The sequence below is a fragment of the Sturnus vulgaris genome, chromosome 6 (assembly GCF_052056855.1).
Source record: "Sturnus vulgaris isolate bStuVul1 chromosome 6, bStuVul1.hap1, whole genome shotgun sequence".
NCBI lineage: Eukaryota > Metazoa > Chordata > Aves > Passeriformes > Sturnidae > Sturnus > Sturnus vulgaris.
Genome location: NC_142248.1, coordinates 40,468,268 through 40,493,947, shown reverse-complemented (window position 1 = coordinate 40,493,947; position 25,680 = coordinate 40,468,268). Strand labels below are relative to the sequence as shown.

General features: G+C 42.4%; 1 protein-coding gene and 1 pseudogene across 4 annotated transcripts; both read left to right on the top strand.

Annotated features, from left to right (window-relative positions):
- Window positions 1-7,577: 7,577 nt before the first annotated feature.
- On the top strand, window positions 7,578-10,119 carry LOC106850275 (SHC SH2 domain-binding protein 1-like; annotated as a pseudogene).
- Window positions 10,120-12,624: 2,505 nt separating this feature from the next.
- Window positions 12,625-22,779, top strand: CDCA4 (cell division cycle associated 4). 4 transcript variants are annotated; one of them, XR_015804267.1, is made up of 5 exons: window positions 12,625-12,721; window positions 16,226-16,306; window positions 18,612-19,421; window positions 20,872-20,984; window positions 22,650-22,779. XR_015804267.1 is itself a non-coding variant. In XM_014871331.2 (3 exons), exons 2-3 carry the CDS (start codon window positions 16,268-16,270, stop codon window positions 19,365-19,367), a joined length of 795 nt encoding a protein of 264 aa, XP_014726817.1. In that variant the 5' UTR covers window positions 12,627-12,721; window positions 16,226-16,267; the 3' UTR covers window positions 19,368-20,595. The 4 variants fall into 4 exon arrangements, 2 of the variants coding, with proteins under 2 accessions (XP_014726817.1, XP_088022436.1); XR_015804266.1 differs by lacking the exon at window positions 22,650-22,779 and having other exon boundaries at window positions 20,872-21,219; XM_014871331.2 differs by lacking the exons at window positions 20,872-20,984; window positions 22,650-22,779 and having other exon boundaries at window positions 12,627-12,721; window positions 18,612-20,595.
- The last annotated feature ends 2,901 nt before the right edge of the window (window positions 22,780-25,680 follow it).

The following is a 25,680-nucleotide window of genomic DNA, read 5'->3' as shown; positions in this document are numbered from 1 at the left end:
GAACCTAATGGCTTTTCTTAGTGAGAATACTGTCATTCTACAGCACACACTGTGGGACAGGTATTCTTGGAAACTTCCTCTGTACAGTGAAACAATGCCAAAGTTCCCTGACAGTTTGGAATTCCTGTCTTATTTTCAAATCAATAGCAGCAAATAAGAGTGGGGGGACTTAATCAGAGAGATACAATAATTTTTTAACCTCTATGGCATGCAGGGAAGCATATAGGTGCCAGCATTCCCAGAGTTGTACCTCCCAGCATGTCTTCTGCACTGGGTCTAGAGGATGTGATACCACTCCCCTCCATCTCTTCCAGTGCCTGCTGGAAGTGGGTGGTTTGCATGGCATTACTCTCCCTCTTTCCCTGCAAAATGAACCTCTGCACAGGAGAGGGCGCTTCTGCTTGCAGCAGGTATGCAGCATGGTCTCACGACACAAAGTGACGTGAATGTGAAGCACAAATAGAGAAATGTTATCCCAAACTGGACTGACACTTATGCTTTGGTAATAGCTGTTAGTAGCTGCCATCATGAACTATTGGTAAGAAAGGGGAGGGCTCTGAACTCATTATGTCTAATCTGTAATTCAGATCACTGATAACTTCTAGGACTTTACTCTCTTACTCCATCCTGTAAGAAATGCTCAGAGGTAAGGAAGCAAAAATCAGCCTTTCAGACAGAAAGTGTGCCAAGGAGATATGATAAGATGTGGTAAAAATTTTACAAAACATCACATCAATATTATCTACAAAAGCAACCTCTCACTATGCCATGAAATGATCTGTCCTGTTTGGTAGACTCTGTCAGTGAAAGGGCTTGTGCATTTCAGACCATGATCACAGAGTATCTCTCTATGTTCAAAGGTCTGTCTTGAAATATTTTCTTGAGGGCAATGAAGAATCAAAGAGAAGAGAGATACTGTGGGAAAAGGGTGCTGTATGATATACAAAGTCCTGAAAAACCTTGTAAACCTTAAGTCACAGATGTTCTGAACAAATATGCAAATATCCATGTTCAGAAAGCTACTTAGAAATGCAGAAGCCTGTATCACAGTTCCCCATCTGTAAAATGTGACATTTCTTCCCTTGAGCATTGTCTGCCTCCTCGGTTTAAAATACAACCCCTTGCTGGAGATACTAGAAAGCGTGAGCAGGTGTGCCTATGCATATTCAGAGCTAATTGCAATGGAGCAGGGAACAGCACTGTGGAGGCAAATATGAGGTATTAAAGCACAAATTATAATTAGTCAGCACTTTCAGGGTCAGATTCAAAGTACTTTATTTGCTTCTGTTTATGCTGGGGCATCAGAAAAAAAAATATGCAGACTTTCATTTTAACTTTGTGTCTCCTTCTGGTAACATGGGCATTAGACCCTTGGGGATTTTGCTGGGATTTTCCTCACCATGATATTCTGGTGTTTGGAGGTGTCTTGTTGTTTTCACAAAAGATAAGAGTGATACTGATCTGCAGAGTTGATTTCCAGACTGGAAACACTCAGGGCCAAACACTCACAAGGCTCATACTACCTGTCAGGGTACAGGACTGAAGACACCAGTACTGCTGTGCACAGAAGGCCACCAGCAATTATCTCTAAAATCCCTACTTCTTGAAGATCTATCCATGTGGACTGTGCCTCTCAAGCTCTTCCCTTCCTTACACTGCTTTCATGAGCTGGGAACCACTTTCTTAGCACCAGTTTTCTGGGATGAGTCTATGACAGTTCGAGTCTGATACACTTGAGACAACAGCACTATTACTTATCAATTTGATTAACTAGAGGCAGGGGAGTCTTGCCTTTCTTAGATATAGTCAAGAACATGAGGCTCACACTACCCACTACACGTAGTTTTTTATTCTTGTATGTTTGGCATTTATGAGGCAATGTGTTCGATATAGAACATTTGATAAAGTATAAAAAATTCTATAATTTTCTGTTTAGCTGCATGTATGGTTTCTAACTGTCTCTAATTCTTTTGTTCAAATCCTTTCTAAAATAAGGCTCTCAGTCGAATGGTGCATTGCTGCATCACTGACAGGTACAGCTGTGTCCCAAAGGGGACAAATGCAAAGTTTCACACTAAACTCAGGACTGGATGGAGTGATATGGAAAAGAAAAGAAAAATGTACATTAAAACCAAGAGAACTCAGGAGTTACCACCAACTTTTTGCTGTCTTGACTTGTGGGAATGGCCCACCAGAAAAAGTCAGGGGATTCCAGATAGGCCAAGAACAAATATGAAGTTTCATCAGAAACAAGAAGACAAACTAGGATCTTCCTCTGTACACAGTGGTGAGAGGCAGATACAGGCAGACTGTAAAGTCAGAAAGGTCTGATGGGAAACTAAAGGTCAGAGGGCCACTTCAGTTTACACAAAATCAGAATTCAAAGGGTGTGTGATTTTATAACTCAGCACGGGGCTTTCCCTACTGAGAGGCTGAGCAGACCCTTCTTGCTTTGTTAAAGGACAAGTCATTGCCTTTTCTGGCCAGAAATATTCCTCTCTCATGAGAGGGGAGAAGCTGGAAGTCTATTAAATATTTATCTTTTTTTCTCCTTAGCATTTCGTTTCAGGTACTAGAATAAGTTCTTAGTCAAATTCCAATATAAGAAATAACACTGTACAAGAAATCCCAGAATTTATTTTCTTTTCCCCTCTGGAGATACTGAAACCCATTCCAAATAAATCAATTAAACCAAAGCCACGACAATTGTCAACCTCCTCCCTTAAGGCTGTGGAAAATTAAATGTGAATCCAAACTTTTTTTGCTGGACCATAGTTTCAGATCATAATGACTTCAACACCTCAGAATTTGGAGAATTTGCAGAATTTTTAATTTAGAAATGTAGCTTGGGCATAATCTTCCATGATGTAGGGCAATATTAATGTATAACCTTGACCTGTCCATCCTTCAGTATCACATCTAGTTAAACAGTACGAAGAAAAGTCTTTATGAAAGCAACATATAATTGAAATATTCAACGTATCAGTCAAGTATGAATTGTGCCTCTACTGCCTCTATTCTGAACCACGTGAATTTTCATCTCAGAAATAACACTGAAAGGTTTATTCACCCTTTTCTATACTTTCAGTTTTTATTTAGGATAAATTTCTTTGTGTTTTCCAGTGTAATTCAAGCTCCGACCGCTTCTAGATCAGAGGATAATGTTTTTTCAGTAGTTTAATGTAGCCACAAGAGGGCACCAGACTCTACCCTAGTTCTCCTGCTGGGCATGGTGGCCTTCACAGTGGAAGAAAAAAACATTACCAGGGAGTAATGTAAGTACCTCTTATATCCCTAAAATTCCCATCCTATAAACATAGTTTTTAAGACTTTGTGCTGCTCTTAGGTAGAACAGACTGTACAGAGAAGTGTGTGTGCTTATCCTCACCATACAAATAGCTGTTGAGCCAGACACAAGATCAGGCTGTAATATTTATCCAAATATGGCAGAAACACAAAAGCTTTTTCAAAGGATGGTTAAAAACAGGCTGAGAAACAAGAGGAAAACAAAAAAACCACAACAAACAAACAAACAAACAAAAAAACAGAGCTGAAAACAAACAGGGAAATCACGGGTAGAAAAAGACTATTCCCTTGCATTAAAATAAAAAAAATGGAAGGTGCTGGAACTTGCCAGGATCTGTCTATGATTCCCTGGAGAGGATGTAAGTGGCAGGAGGCAGGCAGACCATCTAAGGCATTCAGCTGAGCCCCATGCACTATCTAAACACCCAGCAAATTCTAAACAACTTTTTGATGAGCCCCACTTTGCTTCTCTGCCTTGGCAAACCACTCTCCACATCATCCTGCACCACTGCTCACGGCAGCTCCTGCAACTTTACCCAAGTCTGTTGGCATTTGGTGCCGTTTGTACGCAAGGCCAATTAAAGATTTATTATTCCATTAATACGAGACATGTTGAAATGATTGCTGGGAAACCACTGGCTACTGGCAGACCACCAGGAGACAGGAGTTAACATTCTTTTACTGCTACAAAAGTCGAGGCTGTCATTCCCATCGAGGTGCAGGACCAGAACAGAGAACAAGACCAGCTCACAGCCTGTTATCTCTGTTCATAGTCATGCTTCTAACTGGGTTAACCCTTTAAATAGACAAGGCACAGAGGTGTTAGAAATCATTTAGGAAAAAAAAATCACATTTTTAATATGCCTTTTCATGCCTTAGATTACCTATTTCTTATCCTCACTTTCTGATACTCTTATTAAACCATAATCGTCTTGTTCTTGCTATAATTTATATTTTTACATATTATGTAATTCTGCTATGCCACGAGCAAATCAACATCAGCAGTAATTTGTAGCTACAGTACCTTTTCCTTTTCACCTATTGATTCATCAGACTTTCAAACAAAACTTGGAAACAATCCAAACACTCCAATAAGCCATCCCAGCTGTCTTCTACTCTTCAAGGCTCACAGAGGGTCATTTTAATTTGCAGATAAACATTCATTTCTATAACCAGCATATTTGTCTTACTGATGCTTAATTTTATTCTTCTTGTTAGGTATGATGGGTCTAAAGAAAATCACATTTCTGGCTTGTAAAATGTAAAACTATGAATGCTGTCAACAGCTCGTTACTGAAGTCTCAACCACCAGAATTATTATTGCATATGAAACTCAATGGTCTTATTTTACTACTCTCCCCCCATAGATTACATGATCCAAATGCTTACCAACTTTAAGGCAAGCTTAAAAATAAACAACTGGACCACATATTCCTAAAAGTTTTGTTAGTTTTAACTGTGCTTTTGAATTATAACTCTCCAGTCTGCCATGACTGTAGAAATTAGTTTCCCACTGATATTGTAATTTTCAAGGACACGGCTTCTAGGAACACCACGGTGCCTCCTGAAAGGCTGGTTTCAAGAGCAAAACACTGTAATATCAAAAGATGCAGAACAGCAAAAGTGCAAGCTCAAATCTAGACTAAAAGATTTGAAAGCCACACTCTAATGTATGTTCAAAACTATACGAAAAAGGAATTATTCATTAACTTCTTCAGCCTGCAACCACTGCAGGCTATTTTGTTCTTACAGTATCTGCTGTTTCAAAGGAAGGTAAAGCTGATGGGGGAGAAAAAGTCTTCATATGACCAGCACAAACACATTCATCAGAAACAGACGAGCTCCCAAGACGAAAATACTGTACTTAGCTGGCTGAAAAGAAAGGAATACCTTGTGTACTGACAGGCTGCACATGGTTTTTCAGCCTGTGGGTGCTATTTAATAGTAGATGCTTAGTTGCTATAGCAACTGTCATAGCCTATGGTATTTATGCTTAGATACAGAACACATATTTTAAGCAGCACCAGATAATATGACACTCAAGTATCCAAAATGTACATTTTTAAAAGCCCTATTAAGAAGTAGGTGTGCTCTTTTAGTTCTTAAAAATCCTTTCTAAGGCAGCATTTTTGCAACAACAAAACAATCTTGTCCCTCACAAACATAAACCTGAACTATCACAATGAGCTACCTTAAAATGAAACCCCAAACAACATTCAGCACTTTAAAATCCATCTTTGCTGACTGCTGGTGCAACATTTGGCAACTTTTGCTGTTTGGTCCAGTGCATGGTGCTTTGTCACTAGAGGTTCCTATTGTCATTAACTTGGTATCATCCGGGCTTTGTTCCTCCCTGCCAATGTCCACTACAACACATTTCTCACCTGCCACGGAGAACTCCTTCTCTGAATTGGCTGTCAACTGTAGATCTTGCTAAAAACACTGCTTTTTGCTTTTACTTTGTCACATCCTCCTGGTTGAAGAGCATAAACAAATACTGTAATGAGGGCACTCTTTCTTTCAGCGCCTTTCCACTCTAAGAGGAACACTCATGGTCACTGACTTCAACAGTGAGGGCCTGTGAGGGGTCTTTAACTCCAACCAAACCCCTTTAGCCAGGCAGGCTAAGAGAGTGGACTATTGCAAGCCTAATTGCTTCCCTGTGTCCTATTTTCACTCTATTTTCTGTAACCAAAACATACTAATATCTCTTCTTAGCAATTTATTTATTATTGGTTCCATAAAGCTACTAGCTGGCTTGGGTAAAAGCAGTGTTGCTTTTAGCTCACAGAGTATCTTAGTCTGTACAAGTTCTTACAAAGAACTCATTTCTTGGCTCATGTCACTCCTAATCCCCATGGCCTCCCAGTAGATAGATCAGATACCCACAGCCATAAAACCTAAGGCCTGAGGCTGATGGCCTGAGGCAGACGGATTTCTGCCTAAGAACAGAATGATTCGCCATTGTTGTGCTGACAGCCACACACCCCTCCCATCACCTGCCTACTACCACTATTCAGTTTTTCAAACCACCAGCTGAGCCAACACTGCCATATTCAGACATGTATTAGCTGGTTCGTGGATTAGCTGGGGTGATGAGTGGCCCTGACTGTGGTATTCTCATTTTGTAAGCCACTAACATTTGATAACAGCATCATTATCATCCAACATCAAGCTACAGTTAGCCCGCAAATGTTCATTCACTCACTACAAACCTTTTGGTTTGTTTTACAGGCACCAGTTGCCCACTGTTCTTTGTTTAATCCGTCCTACAGGTAGGAGTAACATCCAGGCTCAGAGCAGTGAAGGAGTTTACCCTCTCTGAAGGCTGAGCTGAACTCCACACATTAACACACTGCAGTGACACAAAAACACCTTCTCTTACATTCAGTGCACTGTGACTGCAGATTGCACGCAGTGAAGTTGTATCCTGTACCTACCTGTCTTATGGGGCCCAGCTGAGCTGCTACTACAGGCTTGTTTCTTGAGGAACAGCCACATTTAATTACTCCTTAGCTGTTTTTCCATTTGCCTCTGGATTTTTTAGGGGAGCTCTGCTGCAGGAATGTGCTTGTCTGCAGAAGCACTCAGGACTGGTTCATAATGCTGCCTATCTCAGAAGTAATCAGAATTTGCCAGGTTGGGCTTAAAGGAAACTATGTATACCGGGAGTGGGTCTCCTGCCCTACTCTGGAGCCAAATTAAAAGACAAACATATCTTAAATGCTTTAATCAAACAGTAATTATGAGAGAAACAATAAAGACTCAGAACAAGTCCACGTTGTCTTTAGCAGGCAGAGGCAAGCAAGCTCTGTCCCCGTTTTGAACCAGAGGGATCATAGCCAAAAAAACTCTTCCAAACCACAGTAATGCACAGAGCTTGAGCTAACACACCTTGTCTCTCAAAAAAAGTCGCTAGCCAGAGCACAGCACTGCACTGGCGACAGCTCACAGCTTCCAGTTCAGGGCTGAGTCATGTCTGGTTTTGATAGATTTGGGGTTTTTTTGTCTTTTAAAAGGGTAGTTTCAGTCCTGCTCCTGGACACTGCGTTTCTGTTAATTTCTGCGGTTTTATAAACACTATCCAGCTCTAAACAGCCTTCCCGTCACAGCCAATGTGTGAAAGTCTGGCCAGCTCAGCAGGGGCTGAGCAGCTTTGAGAAAGGAGCAGCAAAGCTCCCGAGGCATCAAGCACAGCCCAGCACAGGCTTGCTCCAGACGGGAAGGAAGGGGGCTGGGCGGGAGGGAGCAGTGGCTGCTTTCCAGCGCCCATGGCACGCAGGTCACACCACCCAGTACCAGCCACCGCCGGAGGAAGAGGCAGGCAGGGCTGCCGGCAGAGCGGGCGGGCAGTGCGATGGGGAGAGCCGGAGCTGGCTGCCGGCACAGCCGCGGATGTTCTGCTCGGGGAGGCGGAACGGCTGCAGCACACGCAGCTCTCACGGATCGAAGCCAAGCCCGTCCTTCCAGCGAGCACGAGGCATCCGCTCCCCAGCCAAGGGAAGGGAGCTCAGGGCAGCGGCTCCGTTCGACCCGGCCCTCCTGATCTGAGGCTGGGGCTGCAGCTCAAATCACCCCCTCCATGTGCTAAGGATGGATCTCCACCTCGGACCTGCTTGGAAAGGTCGAGGCAATGCCTGCTCCTGTTACACGAGCCTTGGTGCCTCCTGTTTCAGACAAAGAGAGCATCCCATTCATATTTTATATAGGCTGCCAGTGCTTTTAAATCCCTTCAGAACTTCCACTCACTCTGGAGATCTTGCTGTGTGTCAGTGGTGACCCGGCTTCCCAAGAGAGACCTGCTGAGCTCATTTGCACCATTTTCCCTGTCACCCGTGTTATTCATTTCCTCAGCAGTCAGGCTGCTCTGCAGTGTCTTACTAGGTGTAATGCCTCCCAATTGTCTAGAAGCTTTGGGTATATGCTCTGAATTACCTTTTGATTTAAAGCTCTCCTGATAATCCTGGCCAGTGATTCCCTCGCTTTTTTCCTTTTCTTTGTATGCAGTTACTTTCTTCATTTCCATTTCCCGTCAGGTTGTTTTGCAGACATCTCTTTCCAGCTCTCTAGTAAATACTTCAGGCTGCATTGTTTTGCAAAGATCTGTCCAGATTTTTCCATTTTGACTTTTCAAGTTTTGTTTCTCACACATGTGAGATGTGAAAGTTGCTTTCTGCTGAGAATAATCAAATGAGGAGACACTGCTAGTTTCTAAGATTTTTAACGAAGATGGAGAATCTTTCACAATTTTTCTTTCACTGATTTAGTTAGAAACATAGATGATGTAGTTCTTAAGCCATAAGACATCCTCCAGTTTCACTGGAGAGCTTATTGAGGGGGAAAAAACACAAATAAAAATGTCACGATCCTCTCACTGTAGCTACAAAGAAAAAAAAAGAATAAAGGATAAGGAGAGGGGACTTAAGTACCTTACTCTATATAGATGATGCTATCACTAGAAAGCAATCCAAATGAACTCTCCGAGCTGTGATCCTTCAGGCAACAGCCCCCACACGGCCTCGAAAGGGGCCTCCATGGAGGCTCAAAGGTTCTTGCAGGATTTGTTGTGGGAATACCTCTGTGAATTCCTGCTGAGCTGGGGCTGCCGGGGGGCGTGGGAGGAGGGTCAGGCCGTGCTGCCGCCAGCTGTGGCCTGCGGGAGCAGCCGAGGGGGCAGAGCCTAGATCTGCTCCAGGAATATGCTGAGTGTCTGGAGTGATGGCTCCTGGAGTGACGGCTCCTGGAGTGACTTTGGCATCATCCTGACAAAACAGGGACTGCTTTAGGAAGGACTGTGCCCAACGGGAATGTACTTTTTCCAGATATTTTTCACACTGATCATCTTTTGTTTCACGAGCAATTTAGAATTACCACGATTACATCGTGGCTGACTGCATGTTGGGAATTACACTGTTTACTTATAAAATATTAGAAATTAATTGTTTGAGGTTAAATTTAATTCTAACGTGCTGACAGTTTAGCATGAGTGGATCCTGCTCAAAGCTTGGTGTCAGGGAACTTTAAATGAACTTTGTAAGCATGGACAGCTAAGCAGGGGAGTAAACAGAGAAAGACTGGGTATCTTCAGATAAAAGCTGAGATCCTGAAGGGCCCCAGGATGGAAGATAAGAACAATTAACGGCCTGCCCACATGGACATAGAGGAAGAATTCCATGAGGTGTTAGAATACTCCAGACCATAAACCACCATTGGGCACAGGAAGATCAGGTGCACAGACTGTGGGGATATAAAGGCCCAGGAATTTCTTCATCTAGGATCCCTCTCCAGAGGCACCACCTCGAGCTTAAAGAAACTGACTCTGGCTCAGAACCAAAGGTCCAAATTCTTCCTTAACTCTGCAAAACTTCCGAGGTGATACAATTCACAGCCGAGTACCTGGACAAAGCCTTTGCACCATGTGGACAGCAGGAAATCTGGTGTACAAATGTGTTTGAGGTTCTTGGGGTGGCTGGTATGGAGTACTCAGCTTTGAAAGCAGTTGTGCAACTCAGCCTTTCTTGTGTGAGTCATGGGACAGCTGGAACCCTTGAAGCTTAAGGGACACCAGATACCAATGTGGGAGCTGTGGGTTGTGTGATGAGTCAGGAGAGTTTGACCAGACAGCACAAGCTGTAGGGCATGTCAGATTCTTCTACCAGTGCATCTGGAGGACTGGAACAGGGAGAACGAGGAGGATGACTTGGATTTCTTTTTGTGATGTGTTGAGCCTTGACCGAGGTTGCATTCTGACATCTGAGAACACGATGCGATTCTGGGCTTGTAGCAGATTGTGGTAAAGACCTGGAAATATAGTTTCACCATAATCCAGTGGCAGCTGTAAATACCTGTTATGAAGCAGACAGTCATCATCTGTCCTGGTCCTTGTGTTCTAGAGGGCCCATTCTGCAGTGCTGATTCAGTTGAACTCAAAGGCTATGCCTTTTATATAGTGGTAAAATAAACAAAAGAAACGAGACGTCTTTCTTGACTGTACAGAACCCAATATAAGGATCTCCAGTTTGAAGTGAGTGCAACATGAAGTTGTGAAGGAGGTTTTAAATGCCCATCATGGGAAAACCACCCTGGAGAATTGTGTGTTACAGTGTGAAGCCAGAAGCATAACAGTGCAGACATCAGCCAAACTATTAATAAAAAACTCAGATCTGTGTGATGCCAAAGATGCTGGTGTAGAAATATATCCAGGTAGTGCATGCACTTTGTTGAGCAATGGTATGTACTGCTGCAAGGAGAGAATACTCATAGACAACTTCTTAGATTAATATTATGGCATTCCCAAGGTAACCACGATCAATAATGTGATCCACAATAATAAAGGATATGGTGTGGTCCTAGTGAGATCAATGACAGTCTCTGATGTAAAGGATGCTTCAGCAGCCAGAACAAAAGGGAGCACACAGCCCATCCACTCAGGGGATGGCGAGCCTGTCTAGAGGCTTTAGGCATGAACAATTAACTGAATGCACAGCCTCACGAGAGCGCTGACATTTCTGAGCAAACCGAAGGCAACTAGGAAACTGCAAATGAATTTCGGGCTACTTCTCCAAAGAAGAGCCAGATGAAGTGACAAGAAATGAGTGAACTGTCTTGTCCCAAAAGCAGATCTTGTTTTGCTATGGAAATACTATTTCATCCTGCTTTACTGTATGACGCTACAGCTCCGCTGTTTCCCAGCCTTTCCTACAGAGCCTCAGCTGCAAGCTTGGCCGATCCTCCAGCGCCTGCTGCCTATCCCACCCTTTCTCCAATTCCTTCCCCTCTCCGTCCCGCCGCGCCCCGGGGGCGTGAGGCAGCAGCTGCCGCCTCTGCGGCTCTCGCAGCCCGGGCCAGGCGCCCCTCCTTCTCCTGGGCTGCTCCGGAGCAGCCGGCACGTAGCTGCTCGGCCGGGAGAGCGACCGAGAGACGCTGGGACGGCCTAAGTGTTTGCAGATGTGCAGCCACATCGGGCTGGGGTCACAGCGGCGAGCAAGGTTTGGGGAGGGGGTTCCGCTCAGCAGGACGGCGGCAGCTTTAGGACAGAATGAGTGAGGTTGGAAAAGACTTCTGAGATCACCGAGTCCAACCTGTCACCAAAAAGGACCTTGTCAATTGGACCATGGCATTAAGTGCTACGTCCAGTTTTCCTCCCTCCAAGTGACTCCACCACCTCCCTGGGCAGCCCATTCCAGTGCCTAATCACCTTTTCTCTGAGGAAATTCTTCCTCATGTCCAGCCTAAACTCCCTATAGCACAGCTTAAGGCTATGTTCTCTCTTGCCCTGTCACTCGTTCCCTGGGAGCAGAGCCCGACCCCCACCTGGCTGCACCCTGCTGTTACGGAGTTGTAGAAACTGATAAGGTCTTGAGCCTCCTCTTCTCCAGGCTAAACACCCATAGTCTGCCTCAGCTGTTTTTCATAAAATTTGTGCTCCAGACCCCTCACCAGCTCTGTTCCCTTCTCTGGGCACACTCCAGCCCCTCAAGGTCCTTCCTGAACTGAGGGGCCCAGAACTGGGCACAGCACTCGAGGTGTGGCCTCACCAGTGAACTACAGGGGGACGATCACTCCCCTGCTCCTGTTGGCCACACTATTTTTCATAGAGGCCAGGATGCCACTGGCCTTCTCACCCATCTGGGCACTCACTGCTGACTCGTGTTCAGACAGCGGCTCCCTGCGGGGTGTGAGACATCACCCCCGCCCCCAGCACCCGGGCTCCTGGCTTTGACTGCGAGACCCGGGGCTGGGCGGCCGGGCCCGAACAGGAAATGCCACAGGCCTTGCTAATAGAGTGCTGAGGCCTCCTGTCACCCCTGCGGGCCGCAGCTATGGGGCTCCCCAGCCCTGAGGGAAGTGGCGCCTGACGGCGGGGAGCGCCTGGGCCGGGGCGGCCAACGTTCCCTCTCCCCTCCCCCGCCAGCCACGGCTCCCCGCGGGCTGCAGCGTGGCCAGGTCTGAACCTGTTCCCGCCGGAGCCCGTGGCTGGAAGCCCAGACGCGCCGCGGGGCCTTGGCTGCGATTTGAAATCGGGGCGGCCCCGCCTCACCCCCGCCCCCGCCTCACTCAGCCTCTCACGGCCAAGGGGAAGGGTCCGGCTGCCATGGCAACCCCACCGCCTTCGGGGACGGAGCCGTGGTCGTGACAGGCGGGTGTTATAGCCAATTGCAGCGGCGAGTGGTGCCTGCGGGGCCTGACGGCAGCCAATAGCAGCGGCCGCCGCTTCCTGGTGGGCGTGGTCTCCGGGGAAGGCCCGCCCCCAGCGGACGCGAGTCTCTTTGTGGGGCTTGACAATAAGATGGCGGGCGGGGGGAGGCGGGGCCGGTTGGCCCCGCCCGTCCCTCAGGCGCGGAGCGGGCGGTGAGGCGGGAGCGGAGCGGGGATTCCTGCGCGGGCGTGCGCCGGCGACAGCAACGGCAGGGCGGTGAGTACGGTAGGCTGGGTCGGGCTGGGCTGGGTCGGATCCACGGGAAGCCGGTGCCGGCGAACCCTTGGAGGGGACGGGGTCGATTCAAAATGGCGGCGGGAGCGCGGGGCGATGAGTAACCGCCGGGAGTGCCGAGAGGGCCGGGGCGGGCGAGACAGGGAGCCCGTTCTGCACTTCTCCGTTCGGTCCCTTCCGGAGCCTCGCTCCCTCATCGTCCGCGCCTCCCCCGGGCACTCCGCTGCCCTCCCACCACCGGGGAGCTCCCCCTCGCTCCCCGCCCCTGTCCCGCCTCTCCCCCCGGTTCTGCGGGCTCCCCCCCGCTCAGCGCTCCCGGCCTTCGCCTGCGTTTCCACGAGCTCCTACTCCAGCTGCCCAGCCTGCCCTTCCCTGGGTGCTGGAACCCCTTCCCAGATCTCTGGAGTGCCGGAGACGTGCTTGCCATCCCCTTACAGCCCGGGGGTGGGTAGACCCCAGTGCTTTATAGAGGCCTTTGTTCCAGTCCCGATAGCGATGTTTCTGGCCTTACTAGCCCTCTGCTGTGTCTGCATCCCACCTTATACCTCGACACCACCATATGGGCACATGTGCATGTCTAAAGAAGAGAAGTAGCTCTTTTTCCGTCTTTTTCTCCACTATTACACAGAGCTTTGGTTTCTTCCCACAGTTGTTAGAAAAGCCAGTGTTGGAGTGGAGAGGATTAGAGTGGTAGATGGGAGGTACGGCCCCTTTTTGCTTTACCGTACTAACCATCATCACTGTACTTAATGCTGTACAAAAAGCAGCACTGTGCTTCACTGAACTTCCAGCACTGGCCTAGGTAGATCTTGTCTGCTTTCTCATAAAAATAAACGCTACTGAAATTCCCTATCTTCTCTGTTACCCCAACTAATGGGAAACAGCTTTTTCCCTTAAGTACCTAACTATATCTTTGCCAGCATATTACTATATGAGTCTGAATTGAGTGTGAACCCGGAGTTCTGAAGTTGATGCTTTAATAAGAATTGTATCAAATTTCAAGTACCTTGTTTGTAAAGTAAAGACTGGAAATTTGTTGATCCAAAAAGAAAAACTTGTAACGAATTACATAATACTGTGCTACTATTAAAAAATAACAAAAAAGAAAATAAACAAACAAAAAAAATTTTAAAAATCCCCCACAAAACTCATTTTTCCTAGTGTATTATGCTGCAGCTAGCTGTTGTCTCCTTGACAACATTTTTTTTTTTTTTTGCATAGCTGTTTCAAACAGCAGTTTAGTTGAACACACAAAGTTTGGGCTCATGACACTGGAGTAGCAGGGGAAGAAAGGAGATGATATAGCTCGTCCAGATGCTGCCTCTTGGACACAGAAAGGCGCTGCTTGAAATTATCAGGGGATTTTGAACACCTTGACTCTGAAGCAGCAGTGCTCTGATGTACCAAAAGGCTAAAGCCTTTTCAAGTATGTTAATACATAAATCAATAGGAAAAGGTTTAGATTTTAATTAAGTTTCAAATTTAGCATTCTCTTGAGATGAATGCTTATTGGAGATAATGCAGAGAAGTCTGCAGGAGGTCATTTGTGTGCAAGGTTTTTATTGCATCTGATAATAGCTATGAAGTTAATATGCTTTTACTGAGAACTTAGTTGCTGAGGTACAGATCTATACCAGTTTATAGAACCAAAAAAATGACTGCTGTGATGGATGTACTCTTCAAATTCATACTACCAGAGGTCTACGTGGTTTGGTTATTGCCCTAGGGAAGAACCTGGAATCACACGCAGCAGGTTTTACACATACATTGCATGGGAAAACCTTCCTCCTGTACTATGTAAATAGATTACAGACTGGACTGGTTTGCCATCCCCTGTCATTTAGTTTATGGATGTGATTATGGCTCTTTTACCAACAGCAGTGGTCCCCTCCTGTATTGTCCACTATTTTGGGAGGCAAACGGCCACAGCCTCTCCTTCTAAATTTTTCAGATATACCAAATAGTCTCAGAAAAGATTTCGGTTTGATTTTTTCTCATGACTGCATCATCTTTACCTGTAGTTATTGCAGGGGAAGGGTTTGGTGCGTTTGGAGTGTTTGGTGTGTTTTGCATGGTTGGGTTTTTTCAAATTAGGTTCATGCCCTTGTCACCTATCCTCCAATAAAGTAGAATTTTTGTGATTCAAATAGTTACCAGACACAGGCTCTCAAAGAGATCACTTTTCATTTATAGAATATTTTGAAAGTATACCTGGGGAGCAGAAACTTCTGAACTTTTATAGTGTCATAAAGCATTTGCTAGAAATAAGAAATAGTTCATTGGCTTGATATGGTGTCTGACTGAAGTTGTAGCTCAGATGCCTTAAGACACTGTTTCTGAAGTTGCTGTGAGCTCAGTCCATAAAAGAAAATGATTATGAGTTGGTTGAAATACAGTTTCCATGACATAACATTATTTAGTTTGAATATCTGGGACCAAGTCAAAAGATCTTGGCTTGAGAATGTTAAAGGTGGAGTTTTTTTCCCCATTGTGGTATTTTAATGAGTATGCAGCTTCTTGAGGAAAAACATGTTTTCTGCACTCCCACCCCCAAGTCCTTTGTCAGCCCTCTTCTTCCCCCTCATATTTGAAAGCAAGCAATCTTGAAAAATTGTTTATTACTACATAAAACAGAAAATAAGAACAAATGTCCATGTGCACCCTCTTTATTTGTTTCTTTTCTAGGTGTGCACTTCAGTTGCAGACACAGAACCATCTTGTACTGCACAGACATGTCTAGAAAAGTATTGTTAAATTGTTTCCATAGTTTATTATAAAAGTTTTTATAGCCTGTTAGAACAGCATTCTTTTCAGTTTCAGTAGTTAAGGAACTGTTGCATGTGATGGGAAGTTGTATTTGAGATATCAAATCTTACTATGTTTTAAATGGGTTTTTAAAAACTCAGCCTTTATAGTTAAAGCAGTTTAATTACTGTCATTACTTTCATTATTGTCATCTTGCAAAGTAAATCTTAGTCATAAAGTTTCTATGCTGGTAAAGGAAAATTCTCTCATGTTTTGCTATGTTACAGTTTTGTGTTTGTGTCACCTCATTTTCTCTAGATGTTACAGAAATATACATGGGTTTGTTCAATAAAGGTGAAAACTATAGTTTCGTAATAAAAGTAAGGAAGACTTGGCTTTCATTACCTTTTGTTTATACAAACGTAATCTTTAATGCTCATATGAAAAATTTTTGTTTGTTCTTTAAATGGCAGTGGTGTAGGCATAAGGGAGAGGCTGGTCCAAAGGTCAGGGCAATAGCCTAGGACCTGGAATTAAACTGGCATTTTCCTCCTGCTGCAGATTTTGGGAGTATTGTTGGCCAAATCACATTTGTGCTCTAATTGTGCATTGGGTTTAGTAGTACTATTCTTGTTTCTGGGAACCATGCTCACATCATACAGCACAGAGATATCGAAGCAAAACTATTTTGTTCTGCATCTCCTGTCTCTGCCTGACATCTTATTTCCCTGTGCTTGGCAGGTGGTGCTGTCACTTTTACTGTATGGACTCTTGCTCAGTAGCATGGGAGAAGAGGAAGGACTGCATCAAACACAATTCCTGGTATGTCACTTTTTGCTTCTTAAACCATAAGCTGGTACTCTGTGCAGTCATGAGAACAGGATGACAAGGAACTGGCTTTATGATTTAAGATACCCATTGAAAGCAAATTTTAGAAAAAAATCCAGTGAATGCTGTGAAAGGTTTTCCTTTAAGAATCGATAAATGTTTTTCCTCTGCTTCTAGGTGCCCAAGTGTGTGTGATATATTGAGGCTTTCAAGTTTTCTCCTGTGTTCTGTTCTGTTGGTATGCCTTAGAAGGCATATAGATTCCAAATTACAGATGTATGAAAACCAGGTTAACATTCAACTGAAGTTTTAATTACTCTTCACAAAAATATGAGTCGGAATAAAAGAAGCTTCAAACTCTGCACAGTGTTTAAGGTTTGACAATTCAATCATACATGATTTGTACACAGTCCCAAATGGTGTTTCTAGAGGTTATTTCACATGGGAAGGGAGGGTGTGTTCAGAAATTACTGTATGTACAAGTGTAGGAAAAATTAAATAGGAATTGATAGGAAGTTTGCAGGAATGTCTAAAAATCTGGAAAAGGATCCATCGAGCAACAACATGTGTTGTATTTAATAGGAGTAATGGAAATATGTTAGGTTTCAGGATAAAATTTTAGAAGAAATGTCCAAAGTATTTAATACATAGCTGATCCATGGATAGCTTTTAAGAAGTTATGAAAAATGACTGCAAGACTAAGTTCTTTCTATATTGTAGTCTCTGCACATTGTGTTTTCTAAAGAGTTTTGTACCTTTAGTGGAAAGAAATCTTCTAAGAGTTGGCAAATCTGAACAAAGGTTATTTCATGGATATATGTACAGCAATGTAAGAAGTGTTGTACAGAGTCAGACCAAGTGTTTATCCTGCTACTGTGCTATCCCCAGGTTTTCACAGTAGATAAGCATGTAATGTATTTTGAAAGGAACAGTGTTGTTGCCCTTTTGTGGATTTTTAGTGTCTCTGAAAAAGCTGAGAGAGAATTCCTTGAAAATATGTGGAATGTACCGTAGCAACCAGAAAAGTGAGGCAGAGTTTAGGGCTTATCAAGGAAAATGGGAAATTGTATGGAAAGACACTGCAATAGTATTATGTTTTATCAGCTTTTAGGTGAAAAACTCTTTCGTTTGGGTCACTACTTGGAAAAAAGTCCCCAAATAGTGGGCAAATAGGAATTCTAAGGACAGAAGACATAGAAGGAAAATAAGGAAGAAGCATAAATGTAAAGGTCAGGTACCAGCTTTCATTTGCAGCTCAATTTTTATAAGACTAACAGAAGTGATACATCCTGCATTTAAAAAAAAAAAGTTTCTTTGTATTCCAAGAGACCAGCTGCAATATTTGCATGGGGTACTGTTGTCAAAATTAGTGCAATTCACAGAAAGAGCTGAGGCTGGTACTTGAGAGGCACCCGTTAAGGAATTCAGCAAGTGATTTTAGGTGTGAATACTGAAAAGCCTGCATGCACCCTGTGTATTTTTAGCTTGTGAACCTAAGCTACAAATATAGGAATTTTGCTATCTTACAGTCAACTAGGAGAGGAGTACAGAAGCCCATACAGAGGATGACTGTGACTATCCTTACTGGACTCACCCAGTTCTTATTGGAATTACACAGTTCACTTCCTCACCCAAGGAAGGGAACCGGAAGGACTGCTTTGGGCACCCCTGCTGAACGCCTCAAGTTACATGGAACAAATCTAGATATTACTCTCTTTGTAGCCAAAATAAGCTAATCTTGTCATATATGCTGCCCATGTTTGTTTGGGTTTTTTTTCATGTTATTCTGTTAGGCATATTAATGTTCTGGAGGGGCAAATCTTTTAAAGATGGTGTGCCAGGTTGTACTTTTATTTCCTAAATCAGAGGTTAAGCATGCCAGTAGAAACTCGAGAGGAGCCAGGAGAAACTGCCTCTGCAGTAGGTGAAATACAGCAGGTGAGATGTTTGCTTCTGTGCGAGGCAGCAGCTCCTGACTTCCGTCAGGTGTGGAGCTTAATGGGAGCCAGGAGCTGGGAGCCCCTGCCTCTCTCCGATGCTGTGCCTTGTGGACCTGCTCAGCCCTGGTTCCCGAATGTTGCCTTTGGGACCTGGTCCACATGTTCCTGACCCCTGTTGTACCACACTGGTCATTTTAGAACATGGTATGACAATTCTGATGTTTCTATCTTTAAAGAATTTGCTTTTTAATAGAAGATTAACGTTTGCTGTTCTCTTTTTTAGTACCTTTTCTCCTCCTTCTTGAGCTGTTTATGTTGTACATGATTTTTTTTTTTATTTGTTTGGTTTTTTTTAACAGGACACAATGTTTGTGCGAGGATTAAAGAGGAAATGTTTTGATGGTGAAGAAGATATAGAAGGGACTCTGGCTGGTATTAAGGCTATTCCTTCCTATAATCTCCAGCGGCAGTCACTTTTAGATATGTCCTTGGTTAAACTTCAGCTGTGTCACATGCTGGTGGAACCCAACCTTTGTCGTTCAGTACTTATAGCCAACACGGTACGGCAGATCCAAGAGGAAATGACTCAAGACGGGACTTGGCAGATGATAAACACACAGAGTACAGGGCAGGCATCCCTGGATCGTCTTGTTTCAACAGATATCCTGTGTCGTTCTTCTAGGGATCAAGCTGAGGGAAAGCATGTTCCAGCCTATGGTACTTTCAATAAAGACTTTGAGAGTGACCAGGCACAGGATAGTTCAGAAACTATGTCAACAGCCCCTTCAGTGCAAGCACCAAGAAACCTGCAGAGCAACGTGTGGGAAATGGAGAATCCACAAGAAAATAAAGGAAACTTTCAAAAATCTTTAGATCAAATATTTGAGACGCTGGAGAATAAAAGTCCTAATTCTGTTGAAGATCTGTTTTCAGAAGTTGACAATTCTTACTATGATCTTGATACTATGTTAACTGGCATGATAACCAACACAAAAATGGGACACTGTGATAGTCTTGAAACATTTTCTTCTCCAACAAATACAGCTTCTCACTCTAATTGCAAATCTGATCTTAATGACCTTGATCATATTGTGGAAATCCTTGTTGAATCCTGAACCTCCTTATATAGGAGGTAAAGATCTGCTAATGGGAAGAAAAGACTTGAGAAAGTAATTTCTACAGTTTGTTCTATCAAATCTGCACGAGTATTTTACAAATATCTATATATTATATAGATACATGTATTAAGAAGCACTTCATATTGCAAAATAGTGTTAACTCTTATTAAAGTTAACCTGCAACTTGTAGTGTAATAATCTGATTTATTGTCCACTGAACTGTAAGTAAATATGGTAAATGTTTCTACATTAGGGGTCCAAGGCTCTTGAAATTGGGTTCCTTTTACCAATTTGTTTTAGCTTTTGATGGAGGATATCCTCAGGGAGAGGGATTCTCTATCTTCTTACACTTCTCCCATAAAAATGGTAATAAACAGAGAGAGAAGTTGGATTACTCGTTTCCTATTTTCCTCCGGTTGCCACTTTGTTACACCACAAAACTCCTACCATACCTGCTGCTTCTGTTTTAAGTCGCTACATGGCTCTTAAAGAGCAGTATGCAATAGTTCTTGTTATACTTGCTAGCTTCTTCTGGGTTTTGCTACAATTTTTACTTCAAAAATAGTTTTAAAGTGCTTATTGGTGTTTAGATTTTTCCAGGTATTTTCCTAAAATATATTTTTTACTACAGATGTTATGTCAGCTGCTAACTTAGTAACTTTTGATCATATCTGCAGTTGATGTATTTTTTGTAAGATTTTCAAAAAGGGATGTTTTTTTACCATGAGCTACCCAATGTAGTTCAGTAAAGTGTATGTAAATGTAAATATACAATTTTATACTTTGCATTAAAATGTAAGAGCTGTTTTCATGATTCTGTTTTATAGAGTAGTACTTTACTAAATTGAGAATTGTACATTTATGCCTTTCATACCCCACATACTTGAGTATCATTATAGGAAGAACTTTGATCTAGCTAGACACAATTACATTTAATTCATTTCAGACCATACTTTTTGTTAACTACAAACCTAAATGATGTAGGCTTTTATTTATGTGTATTTATATGTAAATGTCATCAAGTGAATTGTTTATCATTGAAGTCTACCATCAAATATTTGTTTATATGGGATAACTATCTTGCACTAATTTCTGCAAAAAGTGTTATTAGCGGTCTTTAAGTCTCACTGGTTGGTATGTCATGATGTCTTGTCATAGTTAATATGCTCCACTCTTACCAAGGGTTTCCTCTTGGCTTTTTTTAATAACAAAAAGTGTAATACAACATGGGATGGTGGTCTTTTTTTCCAGCACCTTTGGTTTAGAGTGTATATAACTAAGCTTCTTCCTAAGACACTTTTTTGGGGGGGAAGGGATAATTTGAGCATAGCCTATGATTTTGTAAAACAAGAAATGTTTACCATCAGAAGCTGCTAATGGGGAAAAGCCCCAAGCTAGCAGAGAGTAGGGAAGGGGGAAAATACGGATTGGTTTCTGGAATGTGTTGGCCATGGCTGTGCCAGGTGAAAACATCTGTCAGTAATGTGGTTGTTTTCTGTAGATCTGAGCCAAGCAAGCTGAACAAGAAGAGAGAACCTTGCTCTGTGTGACAGGCTCTGCCTTCCCATGAGTGACCTTACCAAGGATGCAGATTCTCAAACCTGGAGATTGGAGGTGGGGATGCCGAAGGAGTGTTAAGAACATTGGAGTATCACTTCAAGAATAAGGAGACCACTGAGCTTATGTGCTTTTAGAGTCACCTGCTTTGAGGAAAGATCACATCATTTAGCTAAATTGTGCAAACTCAACAGTTGAATGTGTATTGGCTCCATCTTCTGAAACAATGCACTTGGTGTGAGTCTTCAGTGAACTGAAAGATGTTTCCTTATATTAAATTTGGCATAAGATAACTTGTAGTTGCTGTAGTTAAACTTTGCTTTCTCACTTAAACTTTGATTTATAATTTCATGTTGAAGGACAAAATAGCATATAGGCACTTGCAAGTTCAGTCCATAGGATACAGCTGGACCAAAGAGAAGCCCATGTTACGTGTCTTAATTGAGAGATCACTCATAGGTATTGCAGTAATAAATACTGATTCAGGAGGATCCAAATACAGATAAAAAACTGTTGTATCTCACAGTGAAATAAAGGTGGCTTATTTGGTAATGTTTGTTGTAGTATCAGAAATTCCTTGCAAAATTATAAATCTGCAGGTAATTTTTCTTGGTGCTTTTCTGTGTGCAACCACTGAACTGGACGGCAGATGCCTTAGGGTAAAACAGCCAGCCAGGGAACATCAGTTTTATAATGGGAACATCAGCATTGATTGGAATAACTAAATATCTTCTGTTCCTCTGGGAAGCTTCCCCAAAACTGCTCTGAACTGTGTTGAAAACCAACAGGTTTGAGCAATTGTGGGTGTTCCCCTCTGCCCCCACACCCTCCATTTTCATCAAGTGAGCAATTTCATGTTAAGATATTTTAAAAATGCTCTTCACCACCTTAGTGTGCATCAGTCTGCATGTTACAGATAGGAATTGGTATAGCTTGTTCATAACTGTTAAACTGTATATGTCAAATACACGTGTGTATTTATAACTCTATACTTTATTACAAAGCATCTAGCTGGGTGCATTCCTTCACTGAGGAAGCTGTGCCTAGTTAAAACAATTTATAGAGACTACTTGACATAACAGGAAAGGTGCTAGGTAAGTAGGCATTTGTGGAGCTAAGCATTTAAACAGAAATATATATCCTATTTTATTACATTCTCAAAACTTATGCCAAATCTTATGTGCTCTTACAAGCCTGATATCTTGGCTCAGCAGGTATAAGAATTTGTATTGCACAGTCACCATGCACAACTGATGGGTGCCTACAGCTGGTCTGACTTTGCAGAGACCAGTCTGTAGAATCGGCTTGTCTCCCTACTGCTTTAATAATGTCTCAGGCTAATTCAGCTTCTCATGTTGGAAAAAAAATAAAAAAGCTTTATTTTCTAACTGCTATTCTCATTTCTTTAGTGAGCTGTTACTACAAAGGGTGAGAGATGATACTTGCTGATGAGGATTTTCTTAATTTCTACATGTAAATGAAAACTAAAAAAAAAAAGAAAACATAGCTTCTTAAATTAGGAAAGGCTTCTGACAGATTTTGCTGCCACACCCAGCAGCCTTTTTTCTCTTGTGCTCCTAGGGAAGAGTCATGGAGCTTGCACAGCATCAATGCTGTGTGTCAGACAAGGCTGCTGGTCTGCTGATGGCACTGGGCTGTAGACTCACACAGAAGAAAGCACTGTCAAGCACACAGCTAATATCCAATCTGCTTCCTTTGCAGGTAACACTGAATATCTGTCCCCTTCTTCTGTGCCTGTGGTTTTATTTCTCCTTTTCCCTTGCCAGAAAATCAGAGCTCGGGCATTCTGCAAAGGCAAGAAGTGCAAAGACCCAGGCTGCTGTGACAGTGGCTTGTCTGCTTATTGCTTCTGTGTTTATGTGGTTGTTGGTTTCTTTTAACCCCTTCTCTGCTGCAGCTCTGGGAGTTCTCCTAGCAAAAGACATCGCCTGTCTCTGTGACCATAGCTATATTTGCATAAAGGACAAATTTGGTCAATGGAGAGAGAATTAGGTCTTTGAATAAAAAAAGCACCTTTCCTGACCAGATTGCCTTGGAGGCCAGCAGTAAAGGATTTCAGCCTAGAGCAGGTTAGGGATTCACATGTAAGCTGAGCCTTCGGACTCACCAGGAATTACCTGTTCTCAAAGCTGCCCTTAGACTTTTTTTGAAGTCTTAGGTATGTCTGGGCTGCTTTAGTAAGCATTTTAAAAGGCATTATTGTAAATTGACTGAGAGTATAATTTAATATTGTAATTACCAGACCATTATGGATTTTTTGTGCCTCAGAATATTGATTTCTGTGACTGCTTTACAATCCTGCAACTTACTCCATACTCCCTTATACGTAAATGAACTGTCAAGAGCTAAAATGAAAAAAAAACCAACAAATTTTTTCTGAATCTATGATAAGACAAATAATACTTTCAAAAATTACTTCTGTTCTAAGTGAAACTATGCTTGTGTCTCAGGCCCAGGATGTAGCCCCATATGCAAAAAAACCACGTCTGATGATGACAAATTTTGTTTGCTTGTCAGTTCTTAAATGAGTGTTATTTCATGCTCTGACTAATACTAAAAGTACAAAGCCACTAAGTTTCAAAGAAATGAAATAAACATCTTGGGAACATATGTATTGTTGTCAATCTGGCTTATCAAATACAAGGTTTTGCAAGGATTGTGTGAACTGGTGGTGTCTCTTGTAAAGTCGACAGTTAAGTTAAATTTTCCTATTTTATTTGAAGGAATTTTCAGTGAGACGTGAAATCCCATAGAATAATTTGTCAGGAAATAATTATTTTAGATGTTTGTAGTGCCTTTAAAAAAAGCTGGTGAAAAATACAAAAATTTCATTATTTGACATGATTTTTATAAGTTTGTATAGTAACTCTCTCTTTCTTAAAAAAACCCCAATAATTATTCATTTGTTTAACCAACATTCCCCCAAAATGAGTGGTTTATGACCTGAAGAATTATTGCAGTAAATGTTCATGAATGACAAACGTATCAACAGGAAAACCCAATGCTAGAGGCCTCTTTACATTGCCAGGGAAACATTTGAGTAATTTCAAACTGTCACCTTTTTAGGGAAGAGTAATTGAAGATACATGATATCTTGCAAAACCAGAATTAAACAGAAATTGTATCCCCGTATATGCTATATTTGGAAGTCCGCATGGAGTTTGTGGGAAGTGCAAGTATGTGTGGGAATAGTAAAATGCTGCAGCGAAGGAACTGGATATGCTATTTTTCAGACAAGATTTGAAGAGGAAATCAAGAAAAAGTAATGCAACTTCAACCTGGGGTTGTGCAAGCTTACAAAGCAGGACTTCCAAAGGGAAGAGCGGGTATGTTCATAAAAAACAAACTCAAAAACCAAAAGAGTTTAATACGTAAAAGAAAACAACCCCAGTACTTGTAATAAATTCACTTTTCTGTATTTCAAATCAATACTGACAGAAAATCAAGATATGGAAATTACCAGGTGTTGGAATGATTTTTATGTCCAGTGAGCTGACTGAAGTTTAGGAAAAAATTGTTGAATGGTTAATTGTTAAAATAAAAGCTCAGTAACATTACTTGCTTTTCTATCTCTGTTTTGTTTCAAAGGTATAGAGGGAAAGTGATTTTGCTTGTAAATTGTGGTTCTTTTGACAGTAGAGAACAATGGCGACTTTCTTACTCTAAGAAATATTCAGTAAGGTGTGCTTAGGTTTTGTAATAATGCTGTTGTGCCACGGCTTTTTCTAATAAACTTGAGAATGTGTAGAAATACTTCATTCACACAGACTTCACTGTTTTCGTGAAAGGAAATGAAATCTTGCGATTTCAATGAAGATCAATTGGACAAGGTTTCCACGCAAGTGGAAAAAAACCCAAAAAATCTGACCATGGAGTGACTTCAACCAAAGAGGCTGAACTTCACTGAAGAGCAGTGAAAATGCCAGAAACTTGCCAAAATTGTTCCCACCAACATCCCAAAATCCGGCAAGAAAGTGAACAAAATGACAGGAGTAGCAACTGAAGCAATGATCTGGTGTACTCTGATGAGATAAAATTCTGCAAACATGTGAAAACCAGAAAAGTGAAGGAGATGACCTCAAATGCACGAAAATGGCCCAAACCTTGTCCAATTGATCTTCATTGAAATTGCAAGAATTCATTTCCTTTCCTGAAAGGAAGGATTTCCTCATGCCTTTTCACTGCTCCTCAGTTCAGTTCAGCCTCTGTGGTTGAAGTCACTCCATGGTCAGATTTTTTGGGGTTTTTTGCACTTGCATTGGATTTGATCATATCTCCTTTTCTGAGTGCTTGTTCCACATGGTTCTCTGTTTCCTAGATTTCATTTCCTTTCCTGAAAAAAGAGGTGATAAAAGTAACTGGGTTTTAGTGCAGTATGCTCTTCCTTACTCACTTCCCTATGGAAGGATGGCATACAGGATCATTTTGCCATTCAGGTTTAGCATAGCTAATTAGTTTCAATCTAATCCAGCAGATCTCACAACCATTACATTTTTACAATGTTTCTGGGTTTGGTGATACCAGAAGAAAACAGCTTTCTGTACTGATATCCACCAATCCAGATAAGGGAGAGGCATATGTTTCCAGGCATGAGAACTGCCTCAATTAGGGCTCATACCTTAGACACAGAGTAATTAATCACAGGCATAAATCCATAGGAAAGCAGTCTTTGTTAGTTCCTGTGTTCCTGGAACTGTATTTTTGAATAGATGCCAAGTATGAAGGTAAGAAT